Source organism: Thalia democratica, chromosome 3 (assembly GCF_965202585.1).
Source record: "Thalia democratica chromosome 3, ktThaDemo2.hap1.1, whole genome shotgun sequence".
Taxonomy (NCBI): domain Eukaryota; kingdom Metazoa; phylum Chordata; class Thaliacea; order Salpida; family Salpidae; genus Thalia; species Thalia democratica.
The window spans coordinates 37,987,739-38,000,514 of NC_139167.1; the positions used below are offsets into that span (position 1 = coordinate 37,987,739).

Consider the following 12,776-nt stretch of genomic DNA (forward strand, 5'->3'; position numbering starts at 1 on the left):
GATAATATATAAATACAGTTCAAATCTCTTTGATTAAGTTGAAAAGACAGTTAAATTGCTAAAACTTTCTATAGACAAGCGGCTATAGTTTAATTGATAGATCAGATATTGTGTAAATTACAATCGGCTTATTATTTTGCACACTTGAGTTATCCTCAATAATATTATAAAATCTTGCAGAAATTTAGCTTCAACATAAAACACACAAAATAAATATTTATGGAACATAATTTATTTCTAATTTATTCGTCTAAAACAAAATTTAAAACAAGTGACATGTCAATATTTTGTTTATTCGTCGGCGATGGTGACCTCAACGTCTACGCCTGGCTCGATCACGATGGAAGTGATCTGCTTGACGATTTCGGATGACGATCTCAAGTCGATGAGCCTCTTGTGGATTCTCATCTGGTAGTGATCCCAGGTCTTTGAACCTTCACCGCAGGGGGTTTTCCTGGTGGTGATCCTGAGGGTCCTGGTGGGCATCCTGATTGGTCCCTTGACGTTGATGTTCTTGTCGATGGCACCTTTTTTCAGCTCAGCACACACCTGGTGAAAATATAGCGATTAAATATTATGGTATAGTTTATTTATTACACAGATAGAATTAGTTTCAGAATTTTTGGTACAAAATCTGTGACAATCAAGTTTCGCATATATTTAAATTTACACAAAGTGGTCACTATTTTTGACACACAAAACTAAAGTCAATTCATAACTTATCAAGCCATTAAAATATTACTTATTGAGTGTTATTAAAATTATATTTTGTGCATATTCCTGTAATTTTTCAGATGCTATATACTATTTAAATAATGATCAAATGTCAAAGACCTACTAAACTTTTAAATTTTGTCATTCACTTAAATTAAATGGTGTCTGCATGTCTTTTGAACAAAATTTGCTTTCAGTTCAACTGTTGTTAAATAATTAAGAAAAAGTTGCATTGAAAATTAGAGCTTAAAATCTTTTTAAGATTATCCTGGCTTTTGTTAAAGAACTTTGTATAACATTGGTGTTTATAACACAAGTTATATTTATTGTTCTGGCTACAGGATCAATACAAGTTTATTACTCCTATGAAGTCCTAAAGTCATTTTTTGCATAATTAAACTTTTCATAAATAATAATAGCAATTTTTTAACAAAGTGTGTAATAAAATATCAAAATATTAAAAATGGAACAAGTAAACATCATTAAGATTTAAAAAGAGCAACTTTTTTCACATGACCCACTAGCCTGAGAAATCTTGATATTTTAAAAAACTTAAAACTGTCTTGATACTAAATCAGGGTGCTCACAGGTTATTGAGGTTTTCGGAATTTTTTTTCTGGTTTTTAAAAGTACACATTAGTTTTAATAAAGTTAAACATTGAAACTGTGTTAAGTAGAATAACAACATTGAAAAGATAATGTTAAGCTACTTTAAATGTTTTTTTATACAAAATATAAATTTTGATGACATATTTTTTATCTGTGTGATAGATTTTTAGTGATATTTAATTAGACTACTTAACTCTTTAAAATTGCTTAAAATTCCTAGTTTTTTAATGATTTTTGTTCAAAATTCAAGTTTTTTTTAATTTCTCAAATTATAGGTTCTTCAGTTTAGCCTAAATTTTGGTGTTCCAGGTTTTTGCAGGATTCCAGGTTTAGTGGCCACCCTGCTATTTGTTCAGTGAGATTCTTAAATCATTCATGGAATAAGAATTTTTTAAATGTGTTCTTCAGTGGTCTTCAACTCTGTGCATGTTAAACTACAAAAAATGTGTTGTAAATATTGGACTATGTGTTGCACTGCTATTGGATTTTTCTTAACTTTATATTACAAACTCAAGAAGTAACTTATAACAAATCAAGTGGCTGAAATTGTAGTAAAATTACATACAATAATAACTTTTAAAGTCTAAATTAAACCCAAAACTATAAATATATTTTAAAACATTTTTTGTGCTTTTAAAAAAGTTTGAGCATCCCTAATCAAGTTTTGTTAACACAAAAACTATGTTCTCACTAAAAATCTTGTGCATATCATAAAAATCACTGATATTAGGTAAAGTGGCAAATAAAACTTTGAATATGTTGAATAATTCAAGAAACTTTAAGATTGATTTAGGTCAATTATTCTCACCTTACACCAGCATACATTGTTCAAATGTTTTACAAAAAAATATTGAGCTAAGGCATTTGCCTCTTATTAAATAGGGTTCCTTAAGGAAAGACAAGTTTAAAAAATGAAAAAAGACAATTTTTATTTTAAAAATTACGATCATTCTCCAAGACCTTTTATAGATTAAAATTAACTCAAGTAATCATTTAGTAGCAAGTTAGAAAAATTTAATTAAGTAATTTACTCACTTTTTTTAGTTAAAAGTACTTTTTCGAAATGTAATAATTTTCTTAAAAATTTGAGTTTCTTTACTTAAAAACTTATTTTTGTTAATTTTAAACTTCCTATAAAATCGACATTGATTAAGTTTGTCATCTATACATCTTTGTTTTTAAATAGATAACTTTTAACATACTTCATTGAAACAATTAAAAATTTAGCCAGAAAACTATGTTAGATATTTTTATAAATCTGCTCCTGGTCATAAATTAATTCCTTAAATTAACCTTTTTAGTTATAGTGAAAGTATGATTCCCTACAAAGTTAAGGTCAAATGCTTTAGAAGTGAAGATAATAAATTTTTAGCTATTTTTATTAATTTTGAAGGATTTGGCAATGAACAATTATTCTCTTTATGATTGTATGGAACATTTTTACCTTTTAAGAATGAGACAAAGTTTTAAATTTGTTTGATGGTAAACTAAATTTTTTAAATTTAGCTGAAGGGCCAATGCTAATTTTTATAAAAATATTGAACATAAGGTCTTCATAGTTTATTGCTGATAATATGAAATTCATTATATAAAATTTAGTAATGTGGTAATATTTGTAAAAAGATGTTGTAACAATGAAGATTTTATAATGCAGTTTTATTTACATAAAAAAGATATTAAAATTGAGTTTTACTACAAAAAAATGTTTAAACTTGTTTGTTTAAAATTCATTGTGCATTCGTGAACAAATTATAGAGACAAAAACCAATTAACATTTTGAAGAATTAATTTAAAACAGTCTAAATTTTCAGTATAAACAAAACATATTAGACACATAAACAAAAATCAACTGAAATTATTGTAAATATTTAAAAAAAAGTGTATATAATCACTCACTATATACATACATATGTACAAATATTAGTGAGTGAAGTTATTATATAATGCTTTAAAATTTATCTTAGCAATGTATTTGAAACAAAACAAGGATTACTTAAGTCTATAATTAATTAGGAATGTAAGGTTTTATTTAAGACAGCTTTTAAAGATTTTTTTACTTCAATAACACTTTCATAAGAAAAAAAAATCAAATAGCAGCTGTTTGCAATTTTTAAATAATTCAAATTGATCAACTAAAAAAACATTAAATCTCATGTAGCCTTATTTTTTTAAATCTATCAAAACTAAAATTTTGGAAACCCAGTTTTTTAGGTTTAAATTTAAAAAATAAATACAATTTGATACATCTTAAAATTTAAGTATGCACTCAAAAGCTATAGAGGTTTTTAAAAAGAGACCAGTTTTAAATATATACTAATGATTATGAGTTTTATAAATTTAAAGTTAACTCAATAGTTACTGAAACAAACCTTCTCAACAAGTTTGACATCCTTGGAGGTGAGGGTGATCCTGATTTTGTGGGTGGGCTGTTCTTGGTCGTTGAAATCTTTAGTGTAATCCATTGTTACTTTCCAAAACTGACGCTAAGAATAGTGTGCAAGTGTTAGAATGAGCTATTGAACATTTATATAGCAAGTATACTTTTACAGTAAGTTTAGCTTAAGTATTTTTTGAATATATGTGATTACTGGTTGGATAATATTCTGATACCAACTGTTTACACTTTTAATGTTAATTAAATGCTTTTAAAAAAACTAGTTTTCATAGTGAGATAGGTTGGTAGTTAATGTAAATATATTTTAACCTATAATAAACTCATATAATAACTGACATATTGTAAAATTTGAAAAGGAAATATAAGGTTTGCTTCAATAAAACTAGTTTTTATTTAATTCACACAAATTTAAATACAATACCTTAATTTAGTAGCTACATTTTTTTATTTTTATAATAAAAACTCTGGTAAAAATTATGAATTTAGTTATTGTTTATCAACATTATATTTTGGAAAATCAAAAGTTTGATCATTTGTTTACTAAGTATCAGCTGGTGCCAATTAGTTTCTAACTTTAAAATAAAGCAAACTTAAAACAAAGCAAAACTGGATACAGTAAGGCATATGCATGAACAAATAAAATTAATAAAAACAATAATTATTATAACATTTATTATTGATAATTGTCTTTATTATTCATGAGTATTAAGAAGATAAAACTAACAAATTCAGAGCCTACATATATATATATTAATATTGTATATTTAATTTATTTAGTTGAGTGTTATTTTATTAATGACAAGATTTTCAGAACACTGACAGTTGGATTTATTTAGTGAGCTTTTAATAGATAAACTAAGATTATGAGGGAAAGATGATACATTTATATAGTTTATTGTAACAAACTATAACATAAGAACCACACACAGTTGCAAGAAAACTTTTATACTTGATCCACAAACCCTTTTGGTAATTTAACAATATAAAATATTTTAGTGATAACAAACTAATACAGTAATGTAAATGTTTTAATACAACTATATAGAAAAGAAAAACTTATCAGATATTAAAACTCATAATAAATTGTAAACTCAATTACCTTGTATCCAAAGGCTAGAGTGAAGGAAGAAATTTTTTAACATGATCAGAAAAAATTTTACTAAAAAAAGCCATTTTTGAAAACAACCAGGGTCTAATATTTTGAAAAACTATATAAACAAGCAAGAACCATGTTTGCCTGAAATACAATTTCACTAATTGTAGCTGTTAACACAAACGTTTTTTTTTCTTCAGTTTTTTTAAAAGAAACCAAAGCTAAGCATTTTTTGAAAAATTAATAGAAAATTTTAAAACTAATTGTTTTCAGGCAACTTTAGTAACAAGTTTAACTGAAGTTTTAAACATAGAATTTGGAGACTTTTGTCTTACTTAGTTTTAGTAGTCTAAGACGGTACAAAATATAATAAAAACATCAAAAACTTAAATGGATGTTAAAAAGACTTCTTTAATTTATATAAAAATAAGTTATTTTAGTTTTGTGCTAGTCGTTTGACAAAATATTTAGTTTTTACAAGAGCACTTTTTATTAGTTTTATATTAAAAATAAGTACATACTTTTCTAAAACCAGAAACTATTGTCATCATTTATCTTAAGTTTGTATTGATTAAACTAAACTTAAAATTTTAATAGTCATAGAACAATTTCATATTTTGAGCGTATTTTTTGTCATTAGATAAACTATATAGCACGTAAAACTATAAAATGTATACATATATTGAATTATAATTTAGAAAAAACTTTATATAAAAAGTAATATTACTAAGAACCTTGCTATTTTTATTATCTCGTTTGTATTCTAATTATCCGTAATCGAATTAGCTGGCAGTTGCCAGAACAAAATATTTTTAGTTCGTTCTGGCAATTTCTCCTAACTATATATTTAAAGTAGAACCGTTATACATGAACAAACGCTTCGATAAAAATCTAGCAATTTTGTCCATTTTTAAGTAAAGGTATGTATTATGACAGGTATGTAGGACTCTGTAGGTAGGAGACAGGAGTCTAATATGGGCAAAGGGACACTTTTGCTGAAGGGTCAAATATGCACGAAGACGCTTTTGAACAAAGACACTTTTGCACGGCGTCAATTTCGCACGGGTTAATTTTTTTTTTTTTTTACTTTAATTTTTTGTTATTTATGTACTATCTTTATTACCCCTTACCCTAGGCGAATATTTTTTTTTTGTCATTTTGTAATTAACTATTTTCATTTTTTTCTTTTTATAGTTTATGTTTTTGATTAATAAGTTTTATAAGGTATACTTTTATAATTCTTTATTCTACCAGTGTTACCCCTAAGCTAACCCTTAATCTCGTTGGTATATATTTTACTTTTTTTGATTTTTTTTTCTCTAGTTTTTTTTTGCTTTGTTTTTTATTCCTTATTGTATTTTATTTTTACAATTACTGTTATCTCTAAACTTTACCTTCGGTCGATAATTTTTTTTATTTACAATTTTTGTTTATTCTACTTCAAGTTACATTTTTTACTCTAGTGCAAATATGACCCTTTGTGCAAAAGTGACCCTCCGTGGAAAAATTATCTTCGTGCAAAAGTGTCCCTTCATGCATATTTGACCCTTCGTGCAAAAATGTCCACGTTCATATTAGACCCGTTTCTATGTATAACGGTGGTTCTTTCTTAGCTTAAAAAAGTTTATGCTAATGAATTAGGTATATAAGGCTTATGCCATAAGAATTTGTTTTTAATATGTGTTTCTTTTCTTATTAAGCTTTTAATATTGTATGTATGAAATTTTGTCTTCCTCTTTAATTAGTAACTATTATGATTAGTAATAATTAATTACTATTAGACATTTTTTCTAATGAAAATTTATTAGAATCTATTAGTATTATTGTTTATTGAACAATAAAAAAATACGCTCAAAAAGTTTGTTCTAAGGACCTGGTGTAGGAAAAAATACTTCGGTTATCGAATTGCACACCAAAACAGTTTAACGTCATGTCCAGGACATAAGTAGAAATTAACTATTTTTAGATAAATTAAAGTTTTTCGTTATTTGGTTTTAAAATACTTATAAAACATAAATCATTTTTTATATTTAGTGCTGATTTATTGAATAAAAAAGTTGTTTACTTTTAACTTTTTATTCTAGTCTCAAATTTGCAAACAATTAATTTTACTATTAGAATTTTTTTTATATAGTTTTAATTGAAGTAGTTTTTTATACTTTTAGTTACTTATAAGTAAAAGCATCAACAGATATTTTATTTATTCATATATTTTATCTTTATCTAATAAATTAAAGCATATATTTAAGAAGAGTTTAACTAAAGTTTTTCGATTTGTTTGTTTATTTTAAAAACAAAATTACTAGATTGGATGTAAATTGAAAAATATTCAGAATATTAAATTTTTATATTATAAAATATTTGTAGAACATGTTTAAGAAATAAGTAGTCTTTTTAAACACCTCATAAATATAAACCTGCTATTGCGCTTTTTAAAACAATACATAAGAGATGGGAACGGGTCTAATATGCACGAAGACATTTTTGCGTGGAGGGTCAAATATGCACGAAAGGACACTTTTGCACGAAGACTTTTTTGTAAGTAGGGACATTTTCGCACGAAGACACTTTTTCTTGGAGGTTCATTTTTTCACAAAGAGTAATTTTTGCACGAGAGTAAAAAAAACAATTGAAATAAAACGAACAAAAAATAAAAAAACAAACGAAAAAAAGTAAAACAAACAAGAATAAAAAATTAATCAATGAAAAAAAAAGTTACCGACCGAGGGTAAAGGTTAGGGGTAACAGTAAATAATAAAAAAATTAAGATACCGACCGAGGGTATGGGGTAATAGTGATAAAACAAAAAATAAGATATACGTAAAAAAGTTTAGTAATAAAAAAAAAAGAAAGTTAAAAAATTAATAAGAAAATCGATTTAGGGTAAGGGGTAATAGTGATAGTAAAAAAAAAAGATAATACTCAAATTTCTTCAACCCGTGCAAAAATGTCTTCGTGCAAAAGCGTCTTCGTGCATATTAGACTCCTACTCGTAAAAGATAGCTGTTGAAAACTTTAAGATTTTATTGTTATTTTTTAATTAAGACTATCTTCCTTATTGAGGCTGTACTTTTAAAACTCTGCAAACTGTATGTATATTTAAACATGGCTTTGGCTAGAAGTATATTTTTAATGCAAACTCTTTTTTTAAAATTGTAAAAAAGCTTCTATGTTTAACCGTTTTGAAAACTTTTTTAGAATATGTATTGTAACATAAAAAACAACTGTAAATAATAATTAAAAAAACGTAGAAAAAAATGTGATAAAAACAAGTTTTGGTTTAATATTATCATTTTAAAACTTATCTAGTTGTTCAAAACGATTATAAAACACTTGTTAAACTATTTTAAGTTCTTAACTGTCAGCTATTGAAATTATTTAATTGTCTACAGTAAGTTTTTCATAGCTTGAGTCTTTTATATCAAGCGGCTAATGATGTTATCTTACATTTATACCATCAAGTTTCTTATCTTAACGAATAGAGTACAAAAAAAAAACTAGAGCCACTAAATTTAAAAGGGTTCTGCTTTCAAACGAAAAATCAATTAAAACTTTGTTAAACTGTAATTTAGGTTTGCAGAATAGTTGCAAAACTGACTATGAAAATACTGCCACAAATTACTTGAGAAAAAAAAAACATTTATTAGTATTCAGAAATCTTTATTTCTGGGAATTCTGACAATCCTGATTTACACAGTATACCGTTATAGCTTCAATGGTAAATTTGCTACAGGATACAAACGCCAGATGTGGCAATAACTTGCAAGAATCTAGATTTAATAAAAACTTTAATTTAATTATAGATCTGTATTGGCTTAGCTTTATTTAAATTCAGGCCCAACAGCAACCAGAAACAAATCTACTATTCAAAAAAATATTTGTTAGATAAAAATCTTGGCAAGTTATGGTCAGATCTGGCAATGTCCCGGGTTTGAATCCTGTAAAACACTAGTATCATCATAATATAAAAGAATATTAAATCTATAAATAATTCAAGTATAAAGTTTTTGATAATTTACTTTACATTTTAATTTATAATGAAAGTATGTTGTTTTTAAAAACCAATTTTTTTTTTCAAACAGTAAGATTAGTAAGTATTAAAACTGTGATAGCTTTAAAGAAAATAGTTTACATTTGAATTAGATAATATAAGTTTAATATTCAACTAAATTTTTTCAAAAAATAAATCTACGTTACACTGAGTAACTGAAATGAATTGTTAGCAGTCTATAAAAGATTTGAAGTAAACTTAAAGCTTTACATGTAAAAAAAAAACCACAGTAAATAATACAAACTAGCCATATTAAGCATCTAAAAAGACTTTAATAACTATTTTGATTAGCATAGATAAATTATTTTTATAACCATTGAAAAGTTCATCTGTAAACAACAGAACATTAAAAAAACCCTATTTTTTTTAATTTCGACTACAGTTATTTTAAAGCTATAGAACTTGAAATAAATTAATGAAAAGGAAAACAATTTATTGTTATCAGCTTAAAATTCCGAGATAACAAACTAACTCCCTTTAAAAAAACTACTTATAGTTTATGTGAATTTTATCTTTAATTTATTTTTATATGTTATAACTATTAACTTTGTAAAACATTTTTATCTGGCATTAATAACATTTAAAAACTAGAAAAAATTAATAGCACACTGTTAAACAATATGCTTTTATGATAAATAGAAAGTTGTTTAAATGAAAATCCGAAGGTTCTAGCAAAGATTCAAAAACTAAAAATCTAAAAGGAGTTTTAAAATGTTGATTACTGTCTAACCCGAAAAACTGATTTAAATTTCACATAAACAAAGTTTTAGTGGAAATGTATTTAATTATTATGAAACAAATCAAACAATTAAATTTGTTTTATAAAAGTAAGCTACTTTAAGTTAATAAAGTTTCTTTTGAAATAAACTAAAGGCAATATTATAATTTAAATTTATTTAGCGTTATTTGTTTAAAAAAACTATTATATTGAATGTTAATGTAAAAATGCAACCAACTTTCAACAAGTAACTACTATTGAAATAAAGTTTATAATATATTATCAAGAAATTTGCAATGTAAATGCAATACTTAAAATCAGAAAAAAACATGCTTCAAGTATTATTAATTTTTTAAAGTATCAAAGTATTTTTCAAGCAGCATATAAAAAGTTTTTGTGTACAAGTTGTGCCTTTAAAAGTAAAACAAACAAGTTATTTTAACGCAGTACAATAAAAATTGAAAAGTAATGAATTGTACCAAAAATATACGGGTCATTAACATAAGTTTTATTATTATATTAGATTTATTTAAACACTTGTTTTATTATATCTAAAGTTAAACTCATACAATTTTTTAATTAAATGAAAAAAGTTTATTTAAATATATCACAATAGTTCTAATTAACATTATAGTGTACATATAAAGGTTACTAAACATTATACTAGAATAAAAACACCAATAATCCAAACAGAGTTTAATAAAATTTGTAAAACATTTGAAAATAAAAGCTCTTAACATTTCAAAATATAAAAAAATTATGTGCAGTAACGTGCTTTTATATTTTTTATAGTTTGAAACTTTTGACAGAAAATTTTAGTTTAAAAGTTAAAGGCAAAATGGTTAAGTAAAAGTATTCATGGTTTAAACTTAAAATCAGTTTAAAATATGTTTTTTTTACTTTTCGATAAAAAAGATGAATGATTAACATTTACACTATACAAATTAAAATTTTCTATCTATAAAGTTTTGAAAACATAATTAAAACCTATAAGAAAAGTACGTAAAATAGTTTATACAAAATCTAAGCAAATATTTATATACAGTCCTATAAAAAATTTTCTATGAAAACTTGTGTATATTCTCAACAATTTAATTCTACAAACTCATCAAACAGGTTAGTTTTAACACACTAAGCTTAAGACCTCAGTTTGCTTGCAAAACATTAAAGAAACTTCATAAAATTTTCTAATTACTATTCTTCCTAGCAGTCAAAACCAGCATGGCAGGGTGCATGAGGCAAGCCACGCTGAGAACCAGGAACGCTGCGAACACCACGTCGAACGACGAGCCCAGCAGCCTCGTCGTCAGAAGAGTGACCGGGTACTGGAGGAACAGGGCCACCCCGGACAGGCAACTGACCAGGGAGTAGAGGAAGCCGAAGTGATCTTTCGGGAAGCAGTCGCTGATGAAGCTGGCCGATGTGGAGTACAGGAACGCCCTGGCCAACACCTTCAAGGAGATGGTGACAAACTGGAGGTCGCTGTCGTCGATCAGGCTGAACACGAACAAGAAAATCACCGACAAGTCGCATATCAGGTTGTTTATGGCCGAAGAGAGCATGTTTGACACTTTTGCTGGGTGCTTCTTGTTCAATACATTTTTGTTAAAGTCCAGCAAAGAGCCCGCCAGAGGGGACAGTATTGCTCCCATGGCCACAGTGACGTTGACAAACGAAACGAACAAACCGACCTGGTCGTTTTCCGCTTTAGTCAAAATCCAGGAGTTGAAAACTCCCAAAAAATAGTTTAGCAGAAAATTGAGGACACAGTAGTGGATCGCATTGCTCCAGAAACAAAACGATTTCAAACTGACCCAAACACTTTCAACTTCTTCTTTTTGTTTTTCTTCGTCTTCACTGGAGCTTTCTATACTCTCGTATTCCGATTTAAAACAACCGAGCTCCTTGTACCCGTATCTGTAGTTATCACAAGCATCATTTGGAGCCTGGTGTCTTGGTGTCAGAAGAAAAGTGTAGAGATGAAAAATTACGCTGGCAAACGCCAAAAAAAGAAAAATGTTTCGAAAAGAAACTCCCAAACCAAAGTAAACTTTATTGACGGCCAAAAACGTCAGTGCAGACGTGCTGATGCACCCGCACAGAAAAGCTATTATCGTGGACTTTTTGCTGGAAAACAAGTTGCAAACCTTCAAGTTGGCCGTGCAGAGACCGTCCCCGGCGATGGTCACCAGCGGGAAAGCGAAGAACAAGAGCAGGGAGGTGTCCTTGCCGCTGAAGCTGAGCAGCAGGAAACCTAACGCCTCAACGACCAGCATCGCCGTCCGCAGAACCCACCCGCCCAGCCTGTCCAACACCCAGCCGGACATGACCGCTATGACGGGAGCGATGGCGGTCGTGATGGTGAAGACCAGGTTCAGCGATTCCGTTTGGTCGGTGCATTCAGCGTTGCAGTTTTGAGTGCAAGTTTTGTTGGTGCTCGTCGAGTTGCAGTGCTCGGAAAAGTATTTTTCGTTGATCAAAACGGGCACCAGGGCGGTCCACCCGTTGATGACTCCGCAGTAGAGAAGTTGTTCGACGACCGCCATTACCAACGTGCACGCTTGCTGTGGCTTCATTTTATGTTTTTGTTTCAATAAGTCTAACAAGCATGTGCAAACTGTAAAAAAAGATTGAGTTGTATTAACTATAATTTTAACTGAATTGTTTCAACTGATACGATTACGTTGAAAGTAATATGAAGTCTAACAATACTTTTTTAACTAAAGAGTTATATTTCATAAACACAAGTTTAAATTCTATCACTAGATATGACAACAGAAAAATCTTTTTATGGTTTTGCTAAATATAAAAACCATCATACTTCAAAAAAGTCGACAAAGTTTTTATTTTATACTCATTATATTGATTGAAGTATACTTTCATGTTCTTCTTTAGCAAACAAGTTAAATGTAAACTAAATGAACACAAGTGTTTATGCATACATGAAATTTATAAAAAAAGATATTATGACGTAACTATAAATAAAAAAATTGAAGCTAAATTTGAATGACTGGTTTACATTGTATGACTTTGAAACTTTGAAATTATATTAGTTTATTGAACGACAAAATATTTAGTCCTAAGACCTGGTGCACGAAGAACCTTTCGGTCTTGTCCAGGACTAATTAAATATTATGTTGTCGCTAGACCTAGAGTCTAGTTTAATTTTAAGTTTTTAAACAATAACCTTTTGATC

General features: G+C 27.6%; 2 protein-coding genes across 2 annotated transcripts; both read right to left on the reverse strand.

Moving 5' to 3' along the window:
• Nucleotides 1-214: 214 nt before the first annotated feature.
• Nucleotides 215-4,837, reverse strand: LOC145832726 (small ribosomal subunit protein uS10-like). The gene is made up of 3 exons (XM_082940049.1): nucleotides 4,818-4,837; nucleotides 3,693-3,806; nucleotides 215-549 (listed from the first exon to the last, which is right to left on the reverse strand). The coding sequence occupies exons 2-3, from the start codon at nucleotides 3,783-3,785 to the stop codon at nucleotides 292-294; spliced, it is 351 nt and encodes a 116-aa protein (XP_082796175.1). The 5' UTR covers nucleotides 3,786-3,806; nucleotides 4,818-4,837; the 3' UTR covers nucleotides 215-291.
• Nucleotides 4,838-10,767: 5,930 nt separating this feature from the next.
• Nucleotides 10,768-12,156, reverse strand: LOC145832257 (equilibrative nucleobase transporter 1-like). Its single transcript, XM_082939577.1, has one exon. It carries the CDS (start codon nucleotides 12,154-12,156, stop codon nucleotides 10,768-10,770), a length of 1,389 nt encoding a protein of 462 aa, XP_082795703.1.
• Between the last annotated feature and the right edge of the window lie 620 nt (nucleotides 12,157-12,776).

Coding starts and splice junctions, on each gene's coding strand:
- LOC145832726 (XM_082940049.1), bottom strand. CDS start 3,785: ATGGATTACACTAAAGATTTCAACGACCAAGAACAGCCCACCCACAAA. Junction 550..3,692: donor ATGTCAAACTTGTTGAGAAG/GTTTGTTTCAGT, acceptor TATTTTCACCAG/GTGTGTGCTGAGCTGAAAAA.
- LOC145832257 (XM_082939577.1), bottom strand. CDS start 12,156: ATGAAGCCACAGCAAGCGTGCACGTTGGTAATGGCGGTCGTCGAACAA.